This window comes from Erpetoichthys calabaricus, chromosome 4 (assembly GCF_900747795.2).
Source record: "Erpetoichthys calabaricus chromosome 4, fErpCal1.3, whole genome shotgun sequence".
Lineage (NCBI taxonomy): Eukaryota > Metazoa > Chordata > Cladistia > Polypteriformes > Polypteridae > Erpetoichthys > Erpetoichthys calabaricus.
In genome coordinates, this window is record NC_041397.2 from 35783802 (window position 1) to 35809592 (window position 25791).

The 25791-nt window shown below is 39.0% G+C and overlaps 1 protein-coding gene and 2 non-coding genes across 4 annotated transcripts; 1 reads left to right on the plus strand and 2 right to left on the minus strand.

Annotated features, from left to right (window-relative positions):
- The first annotated feature begins 4475 nt into the window (after positions 1-4475).
- On the plus strand, positions 4476-4548 carry trnav-aac (transfer RNA valine (anticodon AAC)). Its single transcript has one exon. It is a non-coding gene; the product is annotated as a tRNA-Val (tRNA).
- A 454-nt stretch (positions 4549-5002) lies between these two features.
- trnae-uuc (transfer RNA glutamic acid (anticodon UUC)) lies at positions 5003-5074 on the minus strand. The gene has a single exon. It is a non-coding gene; the product is annotated as a tRNA-Glu (tRNA).
- Positions 5075-12376: 7302 nt separating this feature from the next.
- On the minus strand, positions 12377-25231 carry LOC127527669 (uncharacterized). 2 transcript variants are annotated; one of them, XM_051927192.1, is made up of 2 exons: positions 24792-25231; positions 12377-13703 (listed from the first exon to the last, which is right to left on the minus strand). In XM_051927192.1, exon 2 carries the CDS (start codon positions 13554-13556, stop codon positions 12630-12632), a length of 927 nt encoding a protein of 308 aa, XP_051783152.1. In that variant the 5' UTR covers positions 13557-13703; positions 24792-25231; the 3' UTR covers positions 12377-12629. The 2 variants fall into 2 exon arrangements, with proteins under 2 accessions (XP_051783152.1, XP_051783151.1); XM_051927191.1 differs by lacking the exon at positions 24792-25231 and adding an exon at positions 16186-16770.
- Between the last annotated feature and the right edge of the window lie 560 nt (positions 25232-25791).

The window sequence follows — 25791 nt, forward strand, 5'->3', positions numbered from 1 at the left end:
GTTTCTGTTATTGCCATAATATCATAATTATGCTTCTCTACATACAACTTTAACTCACTTGTTTTAATTTTGATACCTCTAGCATTAAGGCAAGCTATTTTTAATGTGTTACTCCTTTTACTTTTACATTTAAATGTTGAGTTAAAGTTTACATTACTATGCATTTTTATTTCTACACCGTTGTTTGTTCCTTCATGTACAGTTCTAAACCTGGCCTGTCCTAAACTCCCTGCCCATTCCCCAGTTTATACAATTCTCGACTAACCTGCTCATGCGCTTCCCCAACACACTGGTGTCCCTCCAGTTCAGATTTAACCCGTCACAGTGGAACAGGACCCATCTGTTCCAAAAGGTGTCCCAGTGCCCCATAAACCTATACCCTTCTACCCTGCACCAAGATTTGAGCCACGCGTTAAGCCCTCTGATCTCCACAGTCTTAGCTGGACTGGCCTGTGGCTCAGGAAGAACTTCAGTGAAGACTGCCTTGTCAGTTCTGCTTCTCAGCCTGGCACCTAACTCTTTAAATTTGGACCACAGAACTGACAGACCACCCTTATATATGTCATTTGTTCCAACATGGACAGTGACAACTGGATCCACCCCCGCTCTGGCTAGGAGCCTATCCACCCATCCAGGGAGGTCCCCCACTTGTGCCTCTAGAAGGCAACACACCGTGCAAGACTCTTTGGTCTCTGGAGCAAACCTGCACTTCAGTCCCCTAATGTTTGAGTCCCCAACTTTCACTACCTCTCTCTCTTTCTGGGAACTGATTTTAAGGTGGCCTCTTGGGGCTCCTCATCCCTGCCTGTCATCTCCAGCTCTGCAAGGACCTGAAAATGGTTTGACACTTCCAATTCTGTGGTTGATGCCCCTGGTCAATGTGCACCCTTTACCTTGCGCCTTATGACTGTGACCCATCTATTTCTGCCTGTCTGGTCTGGATCTTCCTCCCGTGCCACCTTAGGGGTGCACACTTTCTCTCTAAAGGACACCTGAACCAGGTCTGTCAGTTCTTTACTACAATGCAGGCCAGCCAACTCCTCCTGCAGTTCAGTGACCCTGAGCTCGAGGTGCTGGATCAGCTGGCATCTCCTGCAGATGTAGCCCTCATAGAAGACAGGCTCCTCCAAGACATCATCTAAAAAGTCCAACATCCAACAGAGCTTGCATAGCACTGGCCTCACTGTTAAAATTTGATTTAGGATTACTAAAACTGTCTTTTTTTAATTAAATGATTTAACTTAAATGGTAAAAATAAAATACATTTAAGACAAAGAAATTAGATTATATCTCCGTATCTCTTTTTCCTCTCCATTCATCTCTGCTGGCCTATTAAAGTCATCAATTTAGGTATGTCTACAAGCCTTAAGTTTTACTCTGTTGGCCATGCTCTTTCTCTCACGGGTGGGGGTCGACTTTTTTTTTTTTTCAATCCTATTATTTGTAAAAATTGATTGATTTGCATGAATGATTACAATAAAATTAATAAAAAAAAAAAAAAAAGAAATTAGATTATAGAAGTGCTACAGCTATTTTACACCTTCTGGTCCCCTAAGCTCCTATAATCTGTAACATGCACATCTTCGGAATATAAAAGGAATGATTCAAAATGACAGCGTCTGGGACACAGGGTTTACAGGAACATGCTCAAGTGACAAGACGGGTTCAGAGACACGCGTATACTGAGGAAGGCCGTGTGAGGAACACTGAAGGTACGTGTAGGGCTGGAGATGTCAAATATTAAATACTTTTAAATGTGTTCTGTTACCTGTCTAGAATGCCTGGGTGGTCTCGTGGCCTGGAACCCCTGCAGATTTTATTTTTTTCTCCAGCCGTCTGGAGTTTTTTTTTGTTTTTTCTGTCCTCCCTGGCCATTGGACCTTACTTTTATTCTATGTTAATTAGTGTTCCCTTATTTTAATTCTTATTTATTTTGTCTTTTTTTCTCTTTCTTCATCATGTAAAGCACTTTGAGCTACATTATTTGTATGAAAAAGTGCTATAGAGATAAATGTTGTTGTTGTTGTTGTCTTTGAATGTTAATATACAGGGTGTCCATAAAGTACGTGTGCAATTTAAAATAGTTGTAACTTTGTAAGTATATGTGATAGAAAGAATCTGTAAAAAGATTAGAAAGAAGAAACACTTACATTTTTTATTGTTCTTGTTAATTTTCAACATGTCCACCATCATTACTAATACAAAGGGTAATACGATTCTGTAGTTCTCGGAAAACATTTTCAAGCTGATTTTCAGTAATACCAGCAATCACATCAGTTATCCTAGCTTGCAAGTCTTCTAAAGACGGAGGTTTGGTTGAATAAATATTAGTTTTCACATGTCCCCATAAAAGGAAATCAACGGAGTCAAATCTGGCTAACGTGGAGGCCAAGAAAATGGTCCACCTCTCCCAATCCATCTGTTAGGGAATTTCTCATGTAGAAACTGTCTAACATGCAAAGCAAAGTGACAAGGAGCACCATCTTGTTGAAACGCTGTATTCTCTATCAGTCCTAATTGTTCAAGTTGAGGAATAATATAATTTTGCAGCATTTCTAAAAAGCTATCACCATTAACAACATGCCCTTCAAAAAAGAATGTCCCCATGACTCGATTTTTTCCCAAAGCACACCACACATTAACTTTGGGAGGATCTCTTTCATGTTCAACAGACTCATGTGGATTTTCAGTTCCCCAAAAATGGCAAAAATAAAACTTCTAAAGACAAAAAAAAAACTAGATACATCAAGCTTCCTAATCCTGTTTACGAATTCCTTCTATCACATATACTTACAAAATTACAACTATTTTAAATTGCACACTGACTGTATGGACACCCTGTATCTAGTTAAATAAGACGTTTTGATTAGGCTTTTATTATGTTGCAGTGAAAACTCGTAAAACCATACTTTCATGAACTGAGTTGTACAGAGCTAACCAATGTTCATATGCTACCTTCAAGACCATTTGTATTATCTTAACCATGCAGAATACACTTTACTGAAATGATAAGTCGGATTATAAACATGCAGCAGCAGCAGCACTTGTAGTGTACAGTGCAATATTAAGACCAGATGAAAAATGTGTTTTGCCATCTGTTTTTGAGATCCATTTTTTATGCTTGTTTATCCACTTTTTATAAGTAAGATGCTAGTATGGACTAATCCATGAGTGAAAATATAATTTCAAAAGTTTTCATGTGTGTTATATTTTTTAACCTGTTAAGGTCACCTTCTCTTCATAAAGAGTGTCAAAGAAGCAGGGCTAAAATCTGAGATGAATTCTTCCAGCCAGGTTATGAGCTTTATCTTTGATACTCTATATAAGGTGCCTAATGAAGATCTTATATAAGGTACTAATGGACATACACACTTGTCATAGATCATTAAAATGGACAGGTCAGTTCAACTCTCAAACCTTATTCTCCTGCCTCTGTGTTCAAGTTCTCTGTGTAAAGTCAACACTGTTCAATGTTTCATGAGTAGGCGAAAACCCAGCCTCAGCTAAATTACATTCACCATCCACTTTCTTAAACTCTTCATGCAGGAGCCTACCCCATAATTCACTGGTTGCAAGGCAGGAGCCATACCTGGACAGAGCAGTACTTCACCGAAGGGAGAACACACACAGAGGCCAATTTGGCAACAGCATTTCTTCCAACCTGCAAGCTTTTGGACTTATTGGAGAAAATCACCACAGACAGAATATGCAGACTCCACACGGGAAATATCTAGGTGGCAAACCCAGGTCACGTCTTCTTATTACAAGGCAGCAGCACCACGGCGCCACCCGATACTCAGTATGTCAGAAGTAATACTGCATAAAAGGAACAGGAAATGCAGTGCCCAGACTTCCATGTTATTTTAAGGGATCTCTGACACATTGTGACATATCTTCACATTGTCAGGAAGTGATTTTGAGATTCCCCGACATACAGTAAATGTTGTAGGATATTATTGTGAAATATTTGATTTGAGTTATTTTAAAATCCATTTGAGATTATGTTAAAGTGTGCCATTGATAAGTTTTTTTTAAATCAAACCACTGTAACAGAACACAACCAAAATAAAGTAATGAAACTAACAGCAAGTACAACAGTAAGCTTTGAAAACAAACCATGGAACCTAAAATATAAAGGAATTTATTTTGATCTATCCTGAAATGAATTTCAGAAATGTGAAAGACTGAATTGCATTTTAAGATATCTTAAACCTGATTAAATATATTTAAATGTTCATTTGGCTTATGACTTTAGTATTTTACTATGCTGATTCTTTTCAGGAAGTGGATTAACGTACACAAAGGCTTATTTAATCAGTTATCAGTAGCGTAGGAAATAACGTGATTTAATTAAAGACATGAAAACTAATTCGTTAACCAATAATACTACAGGTACTCAAAAAAGCGAAACTAAAAATATCCACAGACAGACAGGCTAAAAAAGCAGTAGGGTGTTTCTGTCCGTCTATATGGCAGTTTCCGTAGTGTAGTGGTTATCACGTTCGCCTAACACGCGAAAGGTCCCCGGTTCGAAACCGGGCGGAAACACACACGTGCAGCTTTTGTGATTTCGAAAAAATTATGTTGGTGTATATTTTACCCATATATCAACAACATTGCCATACGTAACCATGTTGCATACCATTTAGAATAAAATGAAATAAATTAAACGAAAATACAGCTAGTCAACCGAAAGTCCGGGAGCTTAGTTCGACAAACGTGTTTCATTTAAGATATTCTAAAAGGAAGCTTATTCAATGTTTTCATTATTTTTTTATATTAATTTTTTTAGTGATTTATGAATTTTGTAGTTTGAAAACGTCTTGTGTAGCTGTACTAAACGCAGGCATCTCGGTAACTTTATGAGTAGTCACACTAAAGTAACGCACATCAGTAGCACACTAATGTGTGTTATTTATACTATGAAGATGTTTCTTTCTGTCACCTTTTAAGGATACTGTATAGAGAATTTTAAAATACATTCTTAATGAAAAGTTTTTCGTTCCCATACCGGGAGTCGAACCCGGGCCGCCTGGGTGAAAACCAGGAATCCTAACCGCTAGACCATATGGGAAGATGATTTAACACGCATTGTGTTACTTTACATATGTATTACAAGAGTTGTGAAGGTTTCGTTCTTTCATTTGGCGAAGCTTTATGCGTATTTTCACACACAATTGAAAACAGTGACAACTATTTTTGTACTAATCTTTGTACAATTTAATTTGCAGGTTAAAATGTTGTTTGCACGATTCGTTTATCAAAAGTTACTTTGAGTGCACGTATTGATTGTTGTCATTTCCTAAAGGTGAAATTCGAAACGTGTCACTTGACAGAATCGAATACTATACACTCACATGTACTGTGAGACAGTAAAATTTCGTGGAATGCTATTTGCTAGTTAAAGGCACTATATTAAATAAACGTTGGTTACTTATATGTTGTTGAGTGTGCACAGCGATGGATTGCCGTGCAAAGAAAATTGATGGGAATGGATCAGCTCACCTCCACTTTGAGTTAGTTGGATTTAGTGGGCTCAGGACCAGGAGATGAATGAGTGGATGACATCTTGGTCTATATACACCCTCTAAATAATGATGCGCAGCAGGTCAGGTTGGGGAGCATGCACACCCACCACACAACGGAACAGTTCAGGATCCTGGTTGGCAGCCGTCCAAGGCAGACACGCGGTCCAGTCCACCCCCGGAAATGGCCGTCTATGTGCCACAGCCAGGTGTTACGTGGGCGCCCCCTTGGCCTGGTTCACCGCTCCAGTCCTCAACAGTGAGGATCACAATCAGGGAATCGCGCCACATGGCTGTAGTGCCGTAACTGGCGCTCCGTCACAGTGCAGGTAATGTGTCTCATTCGGGACTCCGTGAGCAACTCAAAATGATGCGCAAATAGAATAGTATTTACAATTTAATGTTTTATACATGGGAGAATCCCTTACTGCTGTAGACTTACTCGGGCATTGACTTTAGTAAAATATTGAAATACGCGTGTAAACTAGGAATCACGTGCCACTGCTTCCTTCTTAGTATTTTTTTCTCAGTTTTACTTCAGGCCAATTTTAAACAGAGCATTAAAAGTCTACAAGAGTGATGTTTCCATTCATCCCTAAAGTATTTCAATTTATTTATTTATGAATTTAAAACTGGATGCAAATGCCCAACGAGGCATGATTTTAAATGAGAAAGTCTGTGGGATGCATGTTTTAAATGTAAAAAACATCACAACCTTTTATACCATAGAAAAGCACTTTGCTTTCATAATGTGATGCTAAAAATGTATTAAACTGTTTTATCATGTTGCCAGATAATACAGAAGGTACCAACTAACCACTTAAGTTTTTTTCTTAATGGAGGATAGGAAGAAATGTCAAAACTACCTGAGGCTAGGGATCTGTACTGGCAATCGGAAAGGTTGCCAGTTCGAATCCCGTAAAATGCCAAAAGGGACTCTGCTCTATTGGGCTCTTGAGCAAGGCCCTTAACCTGCAATTGCTAAGCGCTTTGAGTAGTGAGAAAAGCACTATATAAATGCAAAAAATGATTAAAAAAAATTATTAGCTATACAACGGTTACCTGTAACCATTGTATACAAAATCAGTATTCAGTATCTATCAGGCCCGGTCTTAGGTATTATGGGGCCCTAGGCGAAAGGGGGGTCCAGGGGCCCCCAGAGGGGGGCAGAGCCCCCCTGGAAGCTCTGTGAAATGCGTGAAAATTAGACCAAGGAGTCGATCCGGGGCCCCCCGGACGCCGGGGCCCTAGGCGGTCGCCTATGCCTAAGGCCGGGCCTGATTGAGACAAATAATGCTGTAGTATATTGAAGTATATATGACAATTGCTCACTCGGACAATTTGTTTTGGGGGCCCCCAAGAAGGCGGGGGCCCTAAGCTATAACTTGTGTAGCTTATACGTAAATCCTGCACTGGTATCTATATTGTACGCCGTGTATTCAACAATGGGAATATCTGTTTGCTGGCTGGGACTCTCTTTGCATTCAGACCTTTTCTTCAGCCCAGTTTCTTCTCAAGAGCATCTTCTTGTGGCATCCTCTTGTAGCCTCTGTGCTACACTAATAGCAATCGCACACAGAGATGCCGACTTTAAGCTTTAAGCAAATGATGTATATCCTTAATCAAAAATCAAAAGAAAAAGATTTCATGTAAGAGAAAAAAGCTAAGCAAGCTGCATCTTGACAGCCCCCCAGCCTTGACTCTCTAAGAAGACAAGGAAAAACTCCCAAAAAAATCCTTGTAGGGAAAAAATGGAAGAAACCTTGAAAGGCAGTTCAAAAAGAGACCCTTTTCCAGGTCAGTTGGGTGTGCAGTGGGTGTCAAAAAAATGGGGGTCAATACAATACAATACACAGAACAGAACACAAGTAATCCTCAATACATTATAACAGTGCAATAGAAATATTACAAGTACAGAGCAGTATTTAACAGTAGAGGATATCACATAAAATGATTTGGATTTGTTTAGAGTCCTGGAGACCTCAGCCATCAAGCTGCCTCCCCCAATTGGCCACAGCTGAGACAGCACTGGGCCAGCCAATCCGATGAAAGGACCCCTCTACCCGACAATTCCTGTGATCCTCTATCAGGGATGACTTTACCTTAGGCAGGCAAAATCAAAACATGCAGGTTGAAAGTATGGACACATGGACTTCCCTAATTATCGTAACATGCCCTTTTACATGTAGCTGGAAAACTAAACAGCCACCCAACCATTTTCTGAACGATGTATCCCATATAGGGCTGCAGGAAGCCAACCAAAGAAACTAATGAGCCCTGGAGTGGGTGCCCACTCAGTGTAGGGTGGACTCACCCACGCATGCACATTGTCTTACATAGAGAAACAAAACGATGCAAAAAAGAAGGGAACATGCAAACTCTGCGCAGACGGTTACTGGGCCAGGAATCAACAAGTCTTCTGAGCAGCATCATGTCTCCCTGCACCACAGTGCCACCCTTAATATTTTCAAATGCAAATTAAATCCTCATTTGCATATTTTGCCATGGATTATGGGATATTGTAACATTTGTGACTCTCAGTTTATTGTTTGTTAATTTAAAGTTTTTGAGAGAGAATAAATTATGTTACATGTGTATTTAACTTACATTTTTTACTAAAATAAATATTTAATTTTTCACAATTACTGGGCAGGTAAAGGTCTCCGTAATCATTTGTGTACTTGGCAGATGCTAGGGCTTGGCCCTATTAAACCCCATCAGATTTTAATAATTTTTGGGTATTTGGGTTCAAGTAGATGTTTTTTTTGGCCAAAGGTTGTTTGGATGGCTAATATCTGAACTGGTTGTTCTGTGGTAGAAGACTAGGGAATGCCAAATGACCCTAATTAAAAAAAAGAAAGTGTAGACAGGCCTGCTGCTGTTATTGAACCCTCCAGTGTGTGGTGGATTTACTTTGTAGGAAACTAAAGCCATAACTCTTTCCAGCCCTCTCTTTAGGAAGATGTGTCCATTGATCACATGCTTTTCTTTTTCTTTTAAAGGAAGAGAATTGAGGCAGACGGAGCACATGGAAGAGGAATGAAGAAATGTCACCTTGGATGAGCGATAGAAAATAGACCAGAAGAACCTGTCAACCAAGGTTTTACTTCATACATTTGGCTTGCAGTCCAGGCAAGTTGATTTCATTTTAATAAGAACTGATTCCAAGTAGTGCTCAGAAATAGTTTTGTAAAGGAGGAACTATGTCGATTTTTTTTTCTGGAGAAAAAGAAAGATCCGACCTTGACTAGGTGTTTAATAGGCAATTCAAGGTAATGAAAAGGGGTGATTGAAAGATTTGAAAATGGTTTGAAATGGTATGAAAATGGATATTATAGCTAAAATATAAAACATGCTCTTGCAGTTCTGCAGATAGGACCATTAAGAGGGATATTCTTTTATTCTGATCACCCCAATATATGACTTTGGTGTGACCGAGTAAGACACACAGCAGCTGAGTGTGAAACAATAATGTGTAGAAACTGCAGTGAGACTGACCATCCAGTTAGGAACTGCAAGATAAAACTGTAACAATCTTTGTGGAAAACACACAAATGACTTTAAAAATTTGGCCATTGCAATTAAACCCATATAAAGTGAAGTAACGAGATGTTAGGAAAATGAAGGGGAAGGAGACAATATAGCACTGTTCTAGACTCTGTGGCAGGGCAGAGAGAGAAGGAAAATGGATCAAGCAACAGTCTAAAATGGTCAACAGACAAATTTAGATTTACCCTGGAAACAATTGAAAATTAAAAGAAAATGTTGAAGATACACAAGGAAAGCTGGAATCAAAAGCAGATAGATGAGATAGAAAGTATTTTAAAAAAAAGCAATAACCATTTATAGCACCAACATAGAAAAATAAAAGGAGGGAAAACACTTGGAGCAGCATGACGTTTCTAGTGATGGAAAGGAAACTTGTCTCACTTGTGAGGAGGAATGAGCAGGATGACAGTAACACATTATCAGAGTCACATTACGGTAGTAGGAAAACAGAAGAGTATTTTTTTCTGGTACCAATGTACGAGGGATGTTCAAAACGTTTCTGCTCTTTTTCTAACTCTGCTTATTAGGAATTTCAAAATCACATCATACGTAGTCACCTTCATTTGCGATTCAATGTTCCCAGCATCGTACCAACTTTTTAATGCCCAATTACTACTACTCCTGCCTTCACCGTTTCCAACAAAAATATAAAAGTGCAGAAACTTTTTAACGTCCCTCGTAAATAAAAATACAGGAGGAGGTTTAATGATTAAAATTGTCAAAATTGTAGTAACATTTTAGGGAGGTAAAACAAATGGATAACTGCAAACTTAAAAAGTTCAAAAAGAATTCCTAGAACATACAATAGTGTTTATTGTACCTGCAAAAAAGAAAAATGTGAATTTTTGTAAAACTAAACATTAAAATGATAGCCCACACAAATAATGTAACAGTAGGAGAGTTCAGTTGGAATAGGAAGAGATCTGAAAAAATAAGATTTTTGATTAACATGGTTCCTGCCTTGTGCCCTGTGTTGGCTGGGATTGGCTCCAGAAGACCCCCGTGACCCTGTGTTCGGATTCAGCGGGTTGGAAAATGGATGGATGGATAATCAAAATATAGCTTTTGAGAAAAAGACAATAAAAAAGGAGATGCTTTGGGCAGTGCAAAAAATAAGAAATCATCTAGGATAGATTTTTTTATTGAGATGTAGTGAATACAAGATTAAAAACTTCCAGATTTTACTTTTCTGACCACCTTGCCCCGATACCGAAAATGAAAGATGAGAAAAGGATGCAAGGAGGTAAGGGGATATGGAAACTGAAGGTTAAATTGATTAAGTTACAGCAAAAACTGGAAAGCATTGAAGAGTTAAAATAAATGTAGTGAATGGTGTAAACATTTAAAAGTCTTCTCCCAAAAGTGTGGAAAAACAAAAAATGGAAAAACAGAAGAAAGTGAATTCATGACAGAAATAGAGGCGGATAAAAACACAGTAATGAGATTTTAACACAAACAATTAATGAAATGCAAAAGAGCAAAAGGTTTTTGTGAAATTCACCGTGTACAGGGGGCTTTATTTGAAAGCAGATGTGTTCTTACAAGTAGAAGGGGAACAATTTCATGTGAAAGCATTTGAAAGAAAGCTCATAAAAATAAGGTGGACTGAAAAAAGTTGAAAAAATGTGTAAAAAGTAAACAGTGGCTTCTTTGTTATTTTTACATTTATTTTTAGATTTCCTTCTATAACTTAATAAATGGAATAATGTTTCAGATAATCCAGACTGTTCAGTAACATGAAAATAAAATACATATTTGATTATAGTTGTGGGAGCCAGAATAAAAATTATGATGAGCAGTTTGATGATTTAGGCTTAAGTTACTGGATGTTGTGTCACATATGAATTACAGAGTAGTTAGCTTTGGACAATATTTATTTTAAGATAAGCATTAATTTAGATGTGCAAGGTAACCGGTAATTCTTAAAATTGTCCTGCAATGAGTGGAAATGGATATGTCATGTGAAAGGCCAAGATCGGCTCATGCCTTTGGTTTGGAGGCGTTGATTTGAGTTGTGTAGAATGCAGCACATTAGTTCAAGTGTGTTTTCTTGTAAATATAACGATGTAGTTTTAAAGATGCAAAATACGAGTTTTTTTTTTTTTTTTTAATAATGGAAAATTTCTATTGCCCATCATTTCAACTTGTGTTTTCTATCCATGTTACATATTCATACCTTGAACAAACCATTGATAAAAACAATTTTTTGAGTTTAGATTTTTAATGTAAACACACATTTTTATAATGGAACTTTTCTATTAACCATTATTTCAGTTTGTGCTTTATATTCATGTTACATATTCATACCTTATAGAAGTGGTAATTGGATATTATAGAGAAAGTAAAATTGGTTAGGAGCTTTTTACTTCATCGGGTCATTGAATAATAAAGGTGGGAAACAAGAGTCATGAGAGTCATTCATTGTGAGCAATTGAATTTCATTGTATGCCTTCTGTAGTGTTTTTCAAAAAGTCACATACCATTTTTAAGCCCATGAGTTAAAGAGACACAAATCAGAGACACAAATCAGCACATTTTCCAAAATGCTGCCTGTCTGCCTGGAAATCAAAGTTGATGGCCAAGGAAGGGGTGGATGCTGCATTTTGAGGGTATCTTCATACTGTTTCTCTTGAGCTAAACAACAATTAAAGGAGGTGCCAAACTCTTTTATTTCAAGTTTTTTAATTCCATATTTATATAATATACAGAGACAATTTTATAAATAATGAGATTTAAATAATGAGATTTCTGAGGAGACACACAAATTGAAAGAATGAATCAACCTCTAGTTGCTGCATATTTCAATCAATTTTAACTTATGCAACAACAACTCCCATAGCTTCACTGATACAAGCTAAAATATAAAAAGCTGCAGAACTATTTTACACACTAATTCATTTTAAGTTTCTAAAACTTCACAAATATACCAAAAGACAAATAATTTATTCAACACAGCAGTTATTTACAGGGTTTAATTATGCAAATGAGTTAACCGTGTGGATAGCGCTTTGAGTACTGAGAAAAGCGCTATATAAATGTAATGAATTATTATTATTTTTATTATTATAACTAATATTAATGTAACTCAAAAGAGTGAACACGCTTCAAAAAAAATGATCATACAAATTAAGAGGCTCATCACAGTCGGTGTAAATTCCCATTGATGTGTGGCTTAAATTTTCTGGACCCGAATCATCAATGGTGGGACACTGATAGTTTACTTCAGTTGTTAAATTTGGCAAACACTGCATTGCAAAAGAATTATGGTTGAAGAAATCATGAACAGTACAGGGTGTATCTAATTCCAGAGGCTGCATATATCCTGTGGAGCTAACACTGGTGTCTGCAGCAAGAAGATCTGCAAAAAGTTCATCATAATTTAGGTTACTGTCTATTGCAGCATAAGAACCTTCTGTATACACAGAATTTGCATCAGTGAAAGTGACTTGTTGAATCAAATTGCTTGAATTGAACCGTTCATCTGGATTACTGTAGTTTGCTTGTCCATGTAATTTGTTTTCCCCTTCGTCCACGGTTTGAGTGCTGTTCAACAGCCTATCGAGTGACCTCAGTTTTTGTTTTTTTTGCTTTGAGTTTCTTTAGAAGCTTATACCGAAGACTGTCAGTATCATTATGGAGTTTACTTTTTAAGGGTTTAAGTGAAATATCTTTCCCATTATCTATTGGACTTGACAAAACTGATGTTTGGTTTCCTTGGAAAAGCACTTTTTTCTTTACAGCCTCTTTACTTTTGGCAAGACCTTTTGATTTGAACCCTCTAAACATGTCTGCATTGTTCACAGGAGCCCGGTGATCTTTTGTCTTAAATAGTTTTGGAAGACTTGGATTTAAGGATAGCTGGGAAGAAGATGCTGTAACAGTGGACTTGACACTATTTGCAACTGAGGAAGAAGAGTCACTGTGACAAGTCCCTGAATCAGGAGACACAGGGTGAGGGCTTCGAGGGTTTGGGTTCTGGTTCAGTTCCAATAAGGTAAAAGGAGTCGAAACAGAAGGAAATGTTCCGCTTTGTGAATTGTTGTAGTCTGTTTTAGTAAGATCTACCTCTTTAAAGTTTTGTGATTTCATTACAGCGTTCTCTTGATCTGAATTATAACAGACTTGGTGTAATCCTTGCCTTGAATTTTGATTTTCCATCTCTTTCTCTTGGTTTTGTTTTAGAAAGCCTGTGCAGCTTTCAGGCAGGCCAGAAACATTGTCAACAGTTGTTAAAACCTGCGACTGATCCACCAGTTTGCAACCTCCGCCACCAAAAGGGACATTTTCACACAATTGTGACTGGTTATAGATTAAGCCACCATCTAAAGTATGGCCTTCAGCACCAAACTTCAACTCGACAAGATTAAGAGTAATGACGTAATCAGGCTGTAATCCCTCAAATGCTTTCAGCAAACTTGTGTCACTACACTCATCCAATCCATTCATCTGCATTATTGCCAAATGAAGGGGTGACAGACACATTTTCAATTTTTTGAGCCCTTCCGTCCGTGATGTCTCTTTGACAGAATATAGCAGTCCTTTTCCTAATAATGTGGATTGCTTCCCAAACTTCCTGCTTGTGCAATTGTAGACTTGGTGATATTAAATATTTACATTTAAGCCAAAAACCTGAAACAAAAAGAATATTTTTTATATTAGACAAGAGTATAAAATTAACAACTTAAACCTTGAAAAGATTTTGTTAATAATTAAAATAATTTCTTTGTAAGCCAAACCTCATTGAACGGAACCAAAGTTGTATATTATTTTGTTCATACTAACTTTTCAATACTGAACTGAATATTATGTGTAGTGTGCTGCAGTGGTTAGCACTGCTGCTTTATTTATAATGCAATAATAATCTGCATGCAGCCTGCCACATTCTTGTCTGGTTAGTTTTTTCGGCAGGTCCTTCTACAGCCCTAAAGATGTTTGACGACCCTAAACTCAACTCCATATGGGTGTCTGCATGTGCTGGTCTCACCATAAACTACCCGTGGTTCCTATCTTGAGCCTAATGCTGTGGGGATAGGTTGAAATGAATGAATTTGGTGGCTTTGACAATGTTTTTGTATAAATAGTATTGATTTCATGCAGAGAAATTAAATTCAAATATCCACCACCTAAAATAAAACGGAAACTGAACAACCTCACTAAAACACTTTAAAAAAAAGGTCTGTGTATTTAACAATCAAATGTGTAAAGCTTATTGAAAGTAAAATATCTGTCTGAAACAAGTTACTGTGCATCCGGAAAGTATTCACAGCGCATCACTTTTTCCACATTTTGTTATGTTACAGCCTTATTCCAAAATGGATTAAATTCATTTTTTTCCTCAGAATTCTACACACAACACCCCATAATGACAATGTGAAAAAAGTTTACTCGAGGTTTTTGCAAATTTATTAAAAATTAAAAAACTGAGAAGTCACATGTACATAAGTATTCACAGCCTTTGCTCAATACTTTGTCGATGCACCTTTGGCAGCAATTACAGCCTCAAGTCTTTTTGAATACGATGCCACAAGCTTGGCACACCTATCCTTGGCCAGTTTCGCCCATTCCTCTTTGCAGCACCTCTCAAGCTCCATCGAGTTGGATGGGAAGCGTCGGTGCACAGCCATTTTGAGATCTGCGTCGATGCACAGCCATTTTGAGATCTGCGTCGGTGCACAGCCATTTTAAGATCTCTACAGAGATGTTCAATCAGATTCAAGTCTGGGCTCTGGACATTCACAGAGTTGTCCTGATGCCACTCCTTTGATATCTTGGCTAGTTGTCCTGATGCCACTCCTTTGATATCTTGGCTGTGTGCTTAGGGTCGTTGTCCTGCTGAAAGATGAACCGTCGCCCCAGTCTGAGGTCAAGAGCGCTCTGGAGCAGGTTTTCATTCAGGATGTCTCTGTACATTGCTGCAGTCATCTTTCCCTTTATCCTGACTAGTCTCCCAGTCCCTGCCAATGAAAAACATCCCCACAGCATGATGCTGCCACCACCATGCTTTACTGTAGGGATGGTATTGGCCTGGTAATGAGCAGTGCCTGGTTTCCTCCAAACGTGACACCTGGCATTCACACCAAAGAGTTCAATCTTTGTCTCATCAGACCAGAGGCTGCCATGTGCCTTTTACTAAGGAGTGGCTTCCAGCTGGCCACTCTACCATACAGGCCCAATTGGTGGATTGCTGCAGAGATGGTTGTCCTTCTGGAAGGTTCTCCTCTCTCCACAGAGGACCTCTGGAGCTCTGACAGAGTGACCATCGGGTTCTTGGTCACCTCCCTGACTAAGGCCCTTCTCCCCTGATCGCTCAGTTTAGATGGCCGGCCAGCTCTAGGAAGAGTCCTGGTGGTTTCGAAATTCTTCCACTTATAGATGATGGAGGCCACTGTGTTCATTGGGACCTTCAAAGCAGCAGAAATTTTTCTGTAACCTTCCCCAGATTTGTGCCTCAAGACAATCCTGTCTCGGAGGTCTACAGACAATTCCTTTGACTTCATGCCTGGTTTGTGCTCTGACATGAACTGTCAACTGTGGGACCTTATATAGACAGGTGTGTGCCTTTCCAAATCATGTCCAATCAACTGAATTTACCACAGGTGGACTCCAATTAAGCTGCAGAAACATCTCAAGGATGATCAGGGGAAACAGGATGCACCTGAGCTCAATTTTGAGCTTCATGGCAAAGGCTGTGAATACTTATGTACATGTGCTTTCTCAATTTTTTTATTTTTAATAAATTTGCAAAAACCTCAAGTGAACTTTTTTCACGTTGTCATTATGGGGTGTTGTGTGTAGAATTCTGAGAAAAAAAATGAATTTAATCCATTTTGGAATAAGGCTGTAAAATAACAAAATGTGGAAAAAGTGATTCACTGTGAATACTTTCTGGATGCACTGTAGCTGCACCAGAACAATATCAATTATTAAAGCTAAGTACAGTTTAACCTTGCTTTCTTATTACATTTCTTGAAACTCTTTAAAAATCCAGCAGTCAAGCAGAACAACAAAAAATATATGTAAAGCACAACAAATGTAAGGAATAATAATTTCCTTCTGCTTCCTTAGTTGTTGAAATCCATATCTAAAAATGCAACCTGTCCTGTTCACTCACCTAAACTGCAGAAGAATTACGTTGTAAGACCCAGATGTGCCCATTTACCTCCATTAGAAAGTACATCCCAATCCAGAAAATGAGCCTAAGTCACAGTTCAGGAGAGACTTTTCTTTGTTGTCAGATTATATTGCAAACGGTGTTTGGCCCTCAACGTCCTGCATATTTATGGTGGATTTTCTTAATCGTTACTGTATAATCAGACAAATGATCATAGAATTATTTAATATTAGCTTTCAGTAGTCAACTAAACAAAACTAAAAAATTTCATCCCTTGCTAAAATGCATAACTGTTTCAAAGTATAATCGAACAATCACACTGAGCCGTTAACTTTTTCAATACTAGCATATTTACAACGATCAGTTACATTTGTCAATACATGTCCATTTAAAAAGTATATAATATCAAAAGCCTCTCTCTTAACTATACAGAGTTGAAAATCAGGTAAAAGTACCCAAATCCAATAATGTTATTTGCTTACACACAACTTGGTAATAAATGTAGGTGTCTTTATTTTAAATTAGTAATGAAGTTAAATTAGACATCTTTATGAATGTATAAATGAAAAGATAAATGGCCAGTTTAGTGCCGTTCATGCAAAACACTAATGAAAATGACACAACGGTGTCAAAGCCAGCAGAACTGGATACAAAGAGGAAGCGTCCCCCCGGTAACGTTACATGCTACTATATGTGACAATTTCAAAGTCCCTAAATCCAGTTCAGGGACATGAGAGGCTGGAGACTATCCCAACAGCACTGGGCACAACACGAAACAACCCAAGCACACAAGTCTATCCCATGGCGCACTCACATGGGCCAATTTGTAACTGCCACTTATCCTAACTGGCATGATTTATGAATGTGGGAGGAAAATCCACACAGCAACTGGCTGAACAGGCAAACCCCACACATAACATTTAAATCAGTAGTTCTAAACAATGTTAGTAAAAATGTGAATTAAGAGGATAATCTCTATAGAAATGTAATGACAACTAACAAAACTCTACTGCTTCAATCCTAGAGTAGTGAAGCTATCCATACGTTCCGTTTGTTGATTTGTTATGAAATGGAATGAGACAGAGATAATAATGTCATTGATGTCATTTATAAAAGTGATGCAGCATGTGACAAAGCAACTGTTTTGTCCCTTAATGACCTGTTACTTTTTTTTCTCTCTCCTATTTTTCCTCAAATCTCCACTTGTACTAATGTTCTTGGAGGACAGAAAGGGGTATTGAATGGAAAAATGGTATTGATGCATCCCCAACAGGAATGGAACTTTAGATCCCTGTGATCCCTGTGCATGCACATTTACATTTTATCAAATTTTCTTGATGAAAATAAATACCAAAGGATGTTCTAAGAAGTTGGAAAAGGTGATTAAAATGCAAGGAAAAAAAACACTAAACTAAATCAAAGTGTTTGTTTCCCTCCGAGTACTTTTGTCTCAACAATCAAGAGATGGAACCAATATTCCTTCTAGGCAAAGTCTTGGAAAACTCTGCAAAACTCTGCCTGCAAATGCAAAGCCACTAAATATCCAGTAATCACACTGAAAGTCACAAAAACTGTCTGGAAACTTGCATTAATCAAATATATTAAACTTTACATAACAATGGCCATGTCCGGAGTTTACTACAATGTACAAGAATAAACCTACCGGGTGTCAGAAATTCTTTTGTGCAGCTTCTGTTTATTTTAAACCAAAAAAGATACTACATTGCAATGGTAGCATAAAGCAGAGGAGATGCTTTTCATCATCAGAGAGCTTCTCAAAAGCTGAAGGAAAAAAAAGGGATAGAATACCAAAAAATATTGCAAGAAAGCTATTTTTAGTGTTGTTAACAAACAGGTCTGGGATAAGCTTTACTTTTCAATGGACAGGACAATCGTCTTAAGCACAAAGGCAAAGTAACCTTGTTGTAGTAGGTGGGGATGAATGGCCCAGAAAAGTACCAGCATCAACTCCACTGAGATTCAATGGGATGAACTGGAGCAAATCTGTAAAGGTGAAGGGGGCAGACATCACTTGTAAAGAGCATGCAAAGCTTAAAATTACCATCCACAAATCTTAACTGCTTCAAACAAATGTATACAAGCAGTGTGGGGAGCTCTGTCTTCAATTGGCTTGTATATATTATTTCCCTTTTTTACCTTTTAATAATTACTTTTTCTTGTTGATTATTGTTGACTTCACTGTATGAATGTTTGCATAAATCATTTAAGTTTCTGATAACGTTCACTTTCCTGAATATTTTCATAATTGCCACCCCAGAAATTTTATGTATTATATTCTATATACACACACATGCTTACCGGCCATTTTATTAGGTACACCTGTTTCAGCTTCTTGTTAATGCAAATGTCTAACCAGCCAATCATATGGCAGCAACTAAATGCATTTAGAAATGTAGACATTGTCAAGATGACCTGCTGAACTTCAAACTGAGCATCTGATTGGGGAAGAAAGGGGAACACATTCCATGGTTGTTGGTGCCTGACAGGCTGGTCTGAATATTTCAGAAACTGCTTATCTGCTGGAATTTTTACATACAACCATCTCTAGGGTTTACAAAGAATGGTCTGAAAAATGGAAAATATCCAGTGAGTGGGAGTTCTCTGGGCAAAAATGTCTCATTGATGCCAGGGGTCGTCGGAGAATGGCCAGACTGGATCGAGCTGATAGAAAGGCAACAGTAAATCAAATAACCACTCGTTACAACCAGCGCACAACACGTCAAACCTTGAAACAGATGGGAGGCCACAGAGTGCCATTCCTGTCAGCTAAGAACAGGCAACTAAGGTTAAAGTTCACACGGGCTGACCAAAATTTTACAATAGAAGATTGGAAAAACGTTGCCCGTTATGGATCAGTCTCAATTTCTTCTGCAACATTCACAGAAACGGAATTTGCCATCAACAGAATGAAACATGGACCCATCCTGCCTTGTATGAATGGTTCAGGCTGGTGGTGGTGATGTAATGGTGTGGGAGATATTTTCTTGGCAAACTTTGGGCCCCTTTGTATCAAATGAGCATCGTTTAAATGCCACAGCCTACCTGAGTCATGTTGCTGACCATGTCCATCCCTTTATGACTGCAGTGTACTCATCTTCTGATGGCCACTTCCTGCAGGATAATGAGCCATGACACAAAGCTGAGATCATCTCAAACTGGTTTCCTGAACATGACAATGAGTTCACTGCACTCAAATGGCCTCCACAATCACCAGATCTCAATCCAGTAGAGCACCTTTGGGATGTGGTGGAATGGCAGATTTGCATCATGGACGAGCAGTCGACAAATCTGCAGCAACTGTGTAATGCAATCTTGCCATTATGGACCAAAATTCCCAAGGAATATTCCCAGCACCTTGTTGAATCGATGCTACGGAGAAATAACGGCAGTTTTGAAGGTAAAAGGGCGCTGAACCCTGTACTATTAAGGTGTACCTATTAAAGTGGCCGGTGAGTGTGTATGTGATGAATCCCTACTATCTACTTTTAGAACTATTATCCATATATAATATCAGGGATGATTCAGTGTAGGTCAGAGTGTTTAATTGTCATTAGTAATGTGGCACTTGGGTTTTCTCTATCCAGTATGGCTGCCCCTTCCACTTTCTGCAGTAGAAACACAAATGCCAGGTTGATTGGTGACCCTAAACTGCCCTGTTGTGAGCTACATGGGAATGTTTGAAGTGTGCCCTGTGATTTATTGGCATCTCATCCAGACTCGATTCCTGATGCTGTTTGGATAACCTCTGCCTTCTCATGGCACTGTAATACAATAAATTCAGATTTAGAAAATGGACTGATTGATAAATGAAGATACATTTCTCCATGTTTGTTGATACAGTGCTAAAGAACTGTTATATGCTCATTTCAAAAATACATATTTTTTTTCTGTTTTGTTTACTCAAAAATCTTTGATATGATGATGAAAACAAGCTGTTGATCAAGAGTACAAAAATACTACCACTAATCACACTGAACTCATATTCTACTTTTTTTTAACATTTAAAAAAACACTTAATTTTACTATTTGGCACTTAAAAACATTTCCTATTTTCATTTTCAAAAGTGGAAAGCCATTGGCTTGAACGGAGTGCATTTCAATATCTAAGCTTATCACAGAATATATTCAATACATACACTATACATTAAATGCTGTGTAGTTTAACATTATTGTGTCGACTGGTTCAGAAGATACAGCGTAAAATCTGTAAAGATTAATTTAAGACATGAAAAACAAACCTAATAAAGTCAACACAGCCGAAACCTCAAGTCTCTTTATTCTACTGTACATTTTTTAGATAAGATACTTTATTCATCCCTGGGGGGAAATCTGAACTTTGAGGATAACCGTCGTCTTCTCTTTTTGCAGAGAGAAACAAACCCTTCACCAACTCCATTAAAATAAAATGCACTTCACATTACAAAAAAAAACAAGTTGTTTTAAAAGTGTCTCTAATTCAGTTTAAACGCTCACATTTTGATGGGAACGGGATTTTCTCATTTAAGTGCTGTCATAATCCGATTTAAACTTCACACTTGTACCAACGGTTTTTGTCTGTGTGTATTGAATGAATCCAACGATCACAAGTGTCATTCGCTGAGAGTTATTTGTGTGATTTCAGATTTTTTCGTACAAAAAACAGAAGGGAAACGCAACTCTGAAACAAATGTTAGGCTGAACTTAAAGACAAAAATATGACATTCGGGCCCATTTAAATCTGACAGCAAAAAAGATACCCCTTAAAATGCCCTTGGCTATGGATTAAAATGTATTTCACTGCTGTCCTTGCATTAATGATCAAAATCCATTACCTCGTATACTTAATATTAGAAGAGCTGAATCAGAAAAGAAGGCGAAGGCCGTGCAGGCGCAGCCCCTCCTGGAGATGGCAAACCGCACACAGCGATCGGAGCCCCCGGGAGCTGGCAGGCCGATATGCTAACCGCTGTGCTCTTCAGAGTATTATAAATAACTATTTTTACCGTATTACAATATTTGCGGACATTATTTATTAAACATTGACAGTGATTTGCGCTTATACAAAATATGCGGCCGCAGCAAATTAAAATACTGTAATTCAAAAGCAGATTAGCAGCAAACTGCTGTAGAGAATGAAACCAAAATAATCCTGTAATTCAAAAAAAAATCTACAGGGACCCTGTAGCCTTCAATAAATACCCAATCAAATAATTATTAATCAAATAATTATTTGAAAGCTTATGTTTGACAAAAGATACATACGTTTCATTGTTATTTACCTTTCTAGAGATTTCTATTTTGCAGGTTTTACCCAAAGTAATTACATGAATTACGTAATTAAAACATGCGAAGAGTAAACTGTATTACTAAATTGATTACCAAGCATTTTCCTAAAATGTGTTCATCCACCGGTCACGCGAACGCCTAGCGTTAAAGTTGCACAATGACACATAAGTCATAAATGACTCACCTTTCTCCTTCTCCAAGAAACTGACGGCACTTTGGGACTAGTTATGTTTTATCTAGTGGATCCGAGACTGTACCATTGTTTTCGGACAAAGGGCGGAACTTCCAGGTAATACCTGTAAATGTATTTCTTTAAACGGCATGTGAATTAAAACGTGGGCACATTTATATATTATTACAGGTGTTACAAAAGAAGACTTTAACGGGTGGGTGTCTGATATGTTTCGCTGATTTTAATAACGCTTTGTAGAGTGTAAAGAGGAATGAAGAAAAGTGGAAAACCAGAGAGGTGGCCTTTGCCGGTTGGTCCAACAACACGCAACTTAGATAGATAGATAGATAGATAGATAGATAGATAGATAGATAGATAGATAGATAGATAGATAGATAAAATTTATTATTATTATTATAGATAGATAGATAGATAGATAGATAGATAGATAGATAGATAGATAGATAGATAGATAGATAGATAGATAGATACTTTATTAATCCCAATGGGAAATTCACATTCTTCAGCAGCAGCATACTGATACAATAAATAATATTAAATTAAAGAATGATAATAATACAGGTGAAAAAAACAGACAATAACTATGTATAATGTTAAATATTAACGTTTACCCCCCCTGGTGGAATTAAAGAGTCGCATAGTTTGGGGGAGGAACGATCTCCTCAATCTGTCAGTGGAGCAGGACAGTGACAGCAGTCTGTCGCTGAAGCTGCTCTTCTGTCTGGAGATGATACTATTTAGTGGATGCAGTGGATTCTCCATAGTTGATATGAGCCTGCTGAGCGCCCTTCGCTCTGCCACAGATGTAAAACTGTCCAGCTCCATGCCAACAATAGAGCCTGCCTTCCTCACCAGTTTGTCCAGGCGTGAGGCGTCTTTCCTCTTAATGCTGCCTCCCCAGCACACCACTGCGTAGAAGAGGGCGCTCGCCACAACTGTTTGATAGAACATCTGCAGCATCTTATTGCAGATGTTGAAGGAAGCCAGCCTTCTAAGGAAGTATAACCGGCTTTGTCCTTTCTTGCACAGCGCATCAGTATTGGCAGTCCAGTCTAATTTATCATCCAGCTGCACTCCCAGATATTTATAGGTCTGCACCATCTGCACACAGTCACCTTTGATGATCACTGGGTCTATGAGGGGTCTGGGCCTCCTAAAATCCACCACCAGCTCCTTGGTTTTGCTGGTGTTCAGGTGTAGGTGGTTTGAGTCGGACCATTTAACAAAGTCATTGATTAGGTCCCTATACTCCTCCTCCAGCCCATTCCTGATACAGCCCACGATAGCAGTGTCATCAGCGAACTTTTGCACATGGCAGGACTCCGAGTTGTATTGGAAGTCCGATGTATATAGGCTGAACAGGACCGGAGAAAGTACAGTCCCTTGTGGCGCTCCTGTGTTGCTGACCACAATGTCAGACGTGCAGTTCCCAAGACGCACATACTGAGGTCTGTCTTTAAGATAGTCCACGATCCATGCCACTAGGTATGAATCTAATCCCATCTCTGTCAGCTTGTCCCTAAGGAGCAGAGGTTGGATTGTGTTGAAGGCGCTAGAGAAGTCTAGAAACATAATTCTTACAGCACCACTGCCTCTGTCCAAGTGAGAGAGGGATCGGTGTAGCATATAGATGATGGCATCTTCCGCTCCCACCTTCTCCTGATATGCAAACTGCAGAGGGTCAAGGGCGTGTTGAACCTGTGGCCTAAGGTGGTGAAGCAGCAGCCTCTCCATGGTCTTCATCACATGTGATGTCAGAGCAACAGGCCAAAAGTCATTCAGCTCACTAGGACGTGATACCTTTGGGACTGGGGTGATAAAAGATGTTTTCCAAAGCCTCGGGACTCTCCCCTGTTCCAGGCTCAGGTTGAAGATGCACTGTAGAGGACCCCCCAGCTCCGATGCACAGACCTTCAGCAGTCATGGCGATACTCCATCTGGACCCGCTGCTTTGCTGGCACGAAGTCACTTGCGCTGTTGTAATTATGGGTGGGGATGTCTTTCCTATGCTGGTATCAGCAGAAGGATGTGTGGAGGGTGCAGTACTCCGAGGTGAGAGTGAGAGTGGGTTAGGGTGGTCAAACCTGTTAAAAAAGTTGTTCATTTGGTTTGCTCTCTTCACGTCTCTCTCAATGGTGGTACCCCGCTTCGAGCTGCAGCCAGTGATGATCTTCATCCCATCCCACACTTCCTTCATGCTGTTATTCTGCAACTTCTGCTCCAGCTTTCTCCTGTACTGCTCCTTCGCCGCCCTGAGTTGGACTCGGAGTTCCTTCTGCACGCGCTTGAGCTCATGCTGATCACCGTCTTTAAAAGCCCTTTTCTTCTGATTCAAAAGGCCCTTGATGTCACTTGTAATCCATGGCTTGTTGTTAGCATAGCAGCGTACTGTTCTTACTGGAACTACAATGTCCATACAGAAGTTGATGTAGTCAGTAGTGCAGTCAACAACCTCCTCAATGTTCTCATTATGAGATCCCTGCAGGATATCCCAGTCTGTAGTTCCAAAAAGTTCTCTCAGAGTATTCTCAGCCTCCGGAGTCCACTTCCTGAATGATCGTGTGGTTACAGGTAGGACTCTAACTTTTGGTTTATAGTGAGGCTGAAGCAGAACCAGGTTATGATCTGCTTTCCCAAGCGCAGGCAGAGGGGTGGCGCTGTATGCGTCTTTAACGTTTGCATAAAGTAAATCAATAGTCTTATTTCCCCGGGTGTTACAGTCCACATACTGGGAGAATGCAGGTAATGTTTTGTCCAGCGTCACATGGTTAAAGTCTCCAGCGATTAGCACAAGCGCCTCAGGGTGCTGCGTTTGTAACTTAGCAACAGCGGAATGGATGATGTCACTCACTGACTCCACGTCTGCCCGAGGAGGGATGTATACAATAACAACAATGACGTGTCCAAACTCTCTGGGCAAATAGTAGGGACGTAAACTTACGGCCAACAGTTCGATATCCCTGCAGCAACTTGGGCAATGGAAGTTATTGAGGTCGATCAAAAGCTGCAAGCAATGTAATCATTTACTGGCTTGCGTTCGTCTCTTTAGATAAGACAGAATGTGATAGAAAAAGCATAATTTTTCAAGCATCGCAATTAAACCATAAACAATAAAACTGACACTCACCTCATCAAAAACTAGTATGAGTGTACGTTCCACTATATAGACAGAGAAGGACATGCAAGCAGAAGATCAATGTTTCATTTTCCAGGTAGCGTAGTCAGAGCATAAAAATCCAAGCATAAAATACATTTGATTCGGACAACAGCCTGAAAACTAGTGGACAGTTTAGCACAACTATAATGTGATCTTTCCAACAGTATCTGAAAAGACAGAGATTGGATGGATGATCGAAAGCCTTTGCGTCCCCATTTCCCTCTTTATTCTCTGACATGGTACAATCTGAAACGCAAAAAAAAAAATCAAGCTGTGACAATTGAAAGGGACAACTGATGTCTAATACGAAGTTGAGTTGTGGCGGCCCGGCGGATGGCCTTGTTGACGGTGCATTCACTTCGTTGGCCGCAATACATTTTGCTAAAATCAGTTTAACTCAGCCGTTAACTCTTTTGGTTTTATAAGTTAAATACCGCATTGTAACACATCGGTATGAAAAAAATGGGACACTGCTTCGGACTACCATATTAGAAAAGGATTTAGTGGACCAGTGGTACTTTAAACAACGGGCGTGTACTTTAGGAAACTTCTAGATGTACTCGAGGTAGATGAACGACAGCAAGCGCAGGCATTCGTAGCCTTTATACACGTGGGTAGCCGAATTCCTGCTTTTGGTCTACTTGAGACTTTGTTGATTGCATTCCTCGCTCAAAAAGCAAAGATTTCTTACTGGAGTGCTGTTATGGCTTGTTACGAAAGCGACGCATTTATAGTCTTTTAAACGATTAGCTCTTTTGATACGTAAAACTCGGGAAAATCCCAGGTTAACCGCCACGAGAGTTTATTGAAATGTAGTGGTTTACGCATACCGGCCAGTTTCTCGTCCGATTGACTTCTTTATGCCGGGGATTCACGGTGCGATTCAGTCGCCGGCTGATTTCTGATTTCCTGGCTGTTTTACAATCGGAAAGATTCCTGTCATGTCGGACATTTCAGTTGGCTAGCAGTC

Bases quoted from the DNA above. Each gene is read 5' to 3' on its own strand.
- LOC127527669 (XM_051927192.1), bottom strand. From the start codon at position 13,556: ATGTGTCTGTCACCCCTTCATTTGGCAATAATGCAGATGAATGGATTG.